At 37.4% G+C, this 5,406-nt stretch overlaps 1 protein-coding gene across 4 annotated transcripts; it reads left to right on the top strand.

Annotated features, from left to right (window-relative positions):
- Positions 1 to 704: 704 nt before the first annotated feature.
- LOC132171548 (BTB/POZ domain-containing protein At1g03010) lies at positions 705 to 5,404 on the top strand. 4 transcript variants are annotated; one of them, XM_059582896.2, is made up of 5 exons: positions 705 to 1,131; positions 2,495 to 2,561; positions 2,865 to 4,064; positions 4,440 to 4,929; positions 5,098 to 5,404. In XM_059582896.2, exons 1-5 carry the CDS (start codon positions 1,040 to 1,042, stop codon positions 5,112 to 5,114), a joined length of 1,866 nt encoding a protein of 621 aa, XP_059438879.1. In that variant the 5' UTR covers positions 705 to 1,039; the 3' UTR covers positions 5,115 to 5,404. The 4 variants fall into 4 exon arrangements, with proteins under 4 accessions (XP_059438879.1, XP_059438878.1, XP_059438877.1 ...); XM_059582895.2 differs by having other exon boundaries at positions 4,452 to 5,404; XM_059582894.2 differs by having other exon boundaries at positions 4,440 to 5,404.
- Positions 5,405 to 5,406: the final 2 nt, after the last annotated feature.

Raw genomic sequence — 5,406 nt, 5'->3', positions numbered from 1 at the left:
AACCTAACACAGTCATTCAGCAATACAAAAGCTGGAAAATTGATGGGATCATCATTACACCTGATCGATGCAAATCTTAGGCCATGATTAATTCAACAGTTGTCACATGTAGGTGTACATACTAGCTAGCTACATGCTTCCATACACCGACTCTTACATATACCTATATATATATATATATATATATATTCAAAAGCGTTCAATATATATATATGATGGTTATATTGAAGTAAGGTATATAATGAGTAATTCAACTTAAAAGGCCAAGTGGGTCACACGTCTTTATTGGCAGTACCCTTTTTTTGACCAGAAATATTGTTTCCTTGGTTGTCTGTTATGGCAGAAATGGATCACTGGGATTGGTGTCCATGGCACAGAAATGTCAAAACAGTAGAAGTTGAGAGGAATCTGCTGCCTGCTGGTGAAATCAATAAGGTTTTTGGTGCTTAATTGTGATTGATTTTACAAAGAAAGGAGACAAAGTTTGGCTGTGAGGGAAACACAGGCAACATTTCCACTCATGTATGTGTACAGGGGTTCTCATTATAACATGTAATCCAACTCATCCTCTTTTAGTTTCCCACTTTAGTTAGCTTTACACATAATTTAAGACTTAATTTAAGCTAATCTTTTTGTGGGTAGCTTTCACTAGCCATGATTATAGCCCCCAAAAGCACTGCAACCCTTCAGGATTCCTGCAATTTCTCAAAGCCAAAACCATGTAAAAGGAGGTCACTCCCCTTACCTTTCACCGAAAAGTGCAACCACACCTGCATTTTCCCTTGACTTTAGATTAAGCACATTATAAACACTCATTAAGGTGTGTTTTAAAGTCATCACTACCCCTTTAGTCCAGCATGGCTTCTTGTGACTTTCATCTCAGTACTGCAGCTTTCTTTCCACAGCATGGCCTCCTGTGGCTTCTAACTGAAATGAGAGAGGTTGTTAAAACAGTTATTTTCTTGAAAGAGTGACATTTTATTTTCTAGAGCTCTTAGTGGGAATTTTAGGGAAGAAACTGCCAGTTTTTTTTGAAGAGATGGGTGTTGTTACCGTTGGTGATTTGAAGCCAAGCATATCAGGGAAGAGATCATTTCGTCCAAGTTCCAGCATAAGGCATGCCACTGAATGGTAATAATCTTCTCCTTCTTGGCTCTCTCTCAACAAGTTATTAGTTTGGTTTCATTCTATACATCCTTTTTTTCTACCACTCATACTTTGGCAAGTTGGAAATTCAAGCACATCAGTAAGTAAAAAGGCAGTAAATATTATGATAAAATTTCTAACTAGCAATGCAAAGTGCAAGGATTTGTAGAGTAGAAGGGAAGCAAACCAGACATGTTATGAAGTTTATCAATAAATGTTGAAATTTAAGTTGAATCATCATTTTTACTGCATTACCAATAATAGTAGATCTGATCACATTCAACCGCATTCTGAAGGCTTAAACATTGCAGCAACTGAGTTATTTGAATTTTACTAGGTTATCATGCACTTTTTTCTAAACCACATATGACAATTCGTGTTTGCGTAACGAGACACGAATACAAGATTAAACAAATCAAACCCATAACACGCTAATTTATGTTGGGTTCGTGTTGAATTTACGAGTCGTGTTGCGAAATACCAGCCATATTTTGAATATTCAGAGTCTGGTCGTGGTTGATGAACAAATAAGCAAAAAAAAAAAAAAGAAAAAAAAAAGCCCTTTTTGTGGTATTCCTCATATTTTCCAAAATAGAGCCTTTTGGTATATGTCAAACAATATTGTGATAGGCTTCAATTTCTCATTAGCTAAAGCCAGAGCCCCCTACAACTTTATGGAAGAAAACAACACTTCTTGATAGCTACACCACAGAAAAGGTAAGCAGGATTATGACAGATTAACCTGTGACCTTGACCCTGAAAACCTTATATATATGACAGCTGCACGAGGGTGTGCTGATAAATGTCCATATTCTATAATGCACTCAGCACTATCAACATCCTCAACTGCAATTAATGTTTGCCGGGTAATAATTTCTGAATTTTCACTATCCATAAGTCCCTAGACAAGTACAGGCAGGCCGTATAAGAGTTCATTGAGGATGACAAACCTTCTGCCTTAATTTTCAGAACACAACAACCGTAGATCCCTATCAATTTAATCCAAGAGGGTCCCATATGGCTGCCGCCAGATCTCTCCAAGCCAGTAAACCACAAAGATTTTTTTTATTTTTTTTATTCAGTTTTAACCATTCACGAATCTAACCATATAATTGAGTCATAATTATCCCATCTGGGCCATCCAAGTCGAATCATGTAATCAAGATGGATCACACTGTCCTTAGATTTAAGGTCATGGGGATGCAAATTAAGTTTATAGTAGAAGAAGCTCCAGCACAGTTTCTAAAGTATTGGCACTATCAAACATGTATGCTTTCAAGCATTTTCTTTCTTTGAAATTCTTTTGTCTTTCTGCACTGCTAAATCATGCAGTTTTCTCTCTTTTCAGGCCAATATCTGATGTTTCTAGTGATCTTACTGTTGAAGTTGGAGCCTCAAGCCTCGCCCTTCATAAGGTACACATTAGTAACACTTTTGAGCTGCCAAACATGAACCTGTTTGTGCATTTTCGATAAAACTCAAACTTCATTCCCTTTTGAGATAACTTGAAGCTGCAGATTCATTACAACAATCTCCATAGAAACATATTTGGCTACTAGTAATGAAACTAAAAAGAAATCTTGATAATCAGAAGATCTTTTGTGAAATTGATTTTAAACTTGTAAGTGTAATATTAATGAGATTAAAGTAGTGGATAGAAGGAAAAGAGAACTTCACTTCTGGAAGCTTTTAGTCATCTGGTCATGGTTCTTTTGCAGTTCCCTCTAGTTTCTAAGAGTGGAAGAATTCGGAAACTGCTGTTGGAAGCAAAAGATTCAAAAGTTTCACGCATAAATCTTCCTGCTGTTCCCGGTGGACCAGAGGCATTTGAACTAGCTGCAAAGTTCTGTTATGGAGTAAATGTTGAGATTACACTCTCAAATGTAGCCATGCTACGATGCACAGCTCATTTTCTGGAAATGACAGAGGAATTTGCAGAGAAAAATCTGGAAAGTAGAACTGAAACATATCTAAAGGAGATGGTGCTCCCCAATATATCAACCTCAATATCTGTTCTTCACCGTTGTGAAAGCCTATTGCCAATATCAGAGGAGATCAACCTGGTCAGCAGGCTTATCAATGCAGTTGCAAGTAATGCATGCAAAGAGCAGCTCACCTCAGGTTTGTTAAAACTTGATCACCATAACTTCCCTACAAAATCTATCCCAAACATGGAACCAGAAACACCAGCAGACTGGTGGGGAAAATCACTCACAGTGCTTAATCTTGATTTCTTCCAAAGGGTTCTGTCAGCAGTAAAATCCAAGGGTCTAAAACAGGATTTGATTAGCAAAATTTTGGTAAACTATGCCCATAATTCTCTTCAAGGACTCGTTGCCAAGGACCCCCACCTGGTCAAAGGAAATCTCTTGGATTTGGAATTGCAGAAGAAGCAAAGAGTCATTGTTGAAGCAATGGTTAGCTTACTACCAACACAATCAAGGAAGAGTCCTGTTCCAATGGCATTTCTTTCAAGTTTGTTGAAAACAGCGATAGCTGCATCAGCATCTACTTCGTGCAGATCGGATTTGGAGAGGCGAATTGGTCTGCAACTAGACCAGGCAATTCTAGAAGACATTTTAATACCCACAAATTCACATGGAAACAATCACAGCACACTTTATGATACAGATTCAATCTTGAGGATATTCTCCATGTTTCTGAACCTTGACGAGGATGATGATGATGATAGTCACTTGAGAGATGAAAGCGACATGGCATACGACTTTGACAGCCCTGGATCTCCTAAACAAAGTTCAATTCTCAAGGTATCAAAGTTATTGGACAATTATCTTGCAGAAGTTGCACTAGACTCAAACTTGCTGCCATCAAAGTTCATATCACTAGCAGAACTGCTTCCAGACCATGCTCGTGTAGTAAGTGATGGATTGTACAGAGCTGTGGATATCTTCCTCAAAGTAAGCTACTCTCTCTCTCTCTCTCTCTCCCCTAAGCAACTAAACAACATACTATACTTGTATTTAGATCTTTCTTTTTCAAGGTTTTTGGTTAAATCACCATTACTGAGGCATGGTTTGAACTCATAACCTCTACTCTAATACCATGTTAAATCATCATTTGTTTTAAAAGTTTAAGCTGATAGGAAATGGTAGACTTAATCATTTGATTAATCATAGTACACATTTTATATCTTTCTTTTAAAGGTTTTTGTTAAATCACCATTACAGAGACGAGGTTCAAACTCAGAATCTCTGCTCTAAAACTATGTTAAATCACAGTTTGTATTAAAAGCTTAAGCTGATCGAAAATGGTAGACATTAATATTCTAACAGTTCTTATTACAGGTTCATCCAAATATTAAGGACTCCGAGCGCTACCGACTTTGTAAAACAATTGACTGTCAGAAACTATCCCAAGAAGCCTGCAGCCATGCAGCACAGAATGAAAGGCTACCTGTGCAGATGGCTGTGCAAGTGTTATACTTTGAACAAATCCGGCTTCGGAATGCCATGAATGGGAATCACAACCAGTTCTTCTTCGGCGCAATCAATGGCCAGTTCCCTCAACGATCAGGCAGTGGTGCTGGAAGTGGAGCCATCTCACCAAGAGATAACTATGCATCAGTGAGAAGGGAGAACAGAGAACTGAAGCTTGAAGTTGCAAGAATGAGAATGAGGCTAACAGACTTAGAGAAGGACCATGTCTCCATGAAACAGGAGCTTGTAAAGACACATCCTGCCAATAGGCTATTTAAATCATTCACCAAAAAATTAAGCAAGCTGAATTCCCTGTTTCGGATTAATGGCATAAAGCCTATAGGAGGTAAGGCTCACTCAGAGAGTCGATTTCCATTTCAGAAGAGAAGGCGTCACTCAGTTTCATAAACTTTGTGTAAATGTGTAGAATATAATATATATGCATGAGTGTCTAGTGTAATATATATATATTTAGTGTGATTTTGTGTATTGATCCTGGGTTTACTGTGTTCAGTGAGATCAATGCCTTGACTTCTCCATGGGCTATGAAGGGCAGGAACTCAAATCAAAATTTGTATGCAAGAGGTATGTCCAGAGGTGTGAGGATTTTTAGAATATTGAAATAGAATTCAAAAAAAAAGTTCTTTTGTAATATGAAATTTTTCATGGTTTTAGTTTCATTATATATAGCAACTCTTGATGTCATCTATACTTACAGAAAATGCTGAGCTTTTGTTATGGAATGTTGACATCATATTTGAAAATAGCACAATATTCAGCTAGATGAAAGTTTCCTCTAATGTTCAAACATTAAAATGATTTG

The sequence above is a fragment of the Corylus avellana genome, chromosome 1 (assembly GCF_965113065.1).
Source record: "Corylus avellana chromosome 1, dhCorAvel1.hap1.2, whole genome shotgun sequence".
Lineage (NCBI taxonomy): Eukaryota > Viridiplantae > Streptophyta > Magnoliopsida > Fagales > Betulaceae > Corylus > Corylus avellana.
This window is presented reverse-complemented; position numbering and strand designations above follow the sequence as displayed.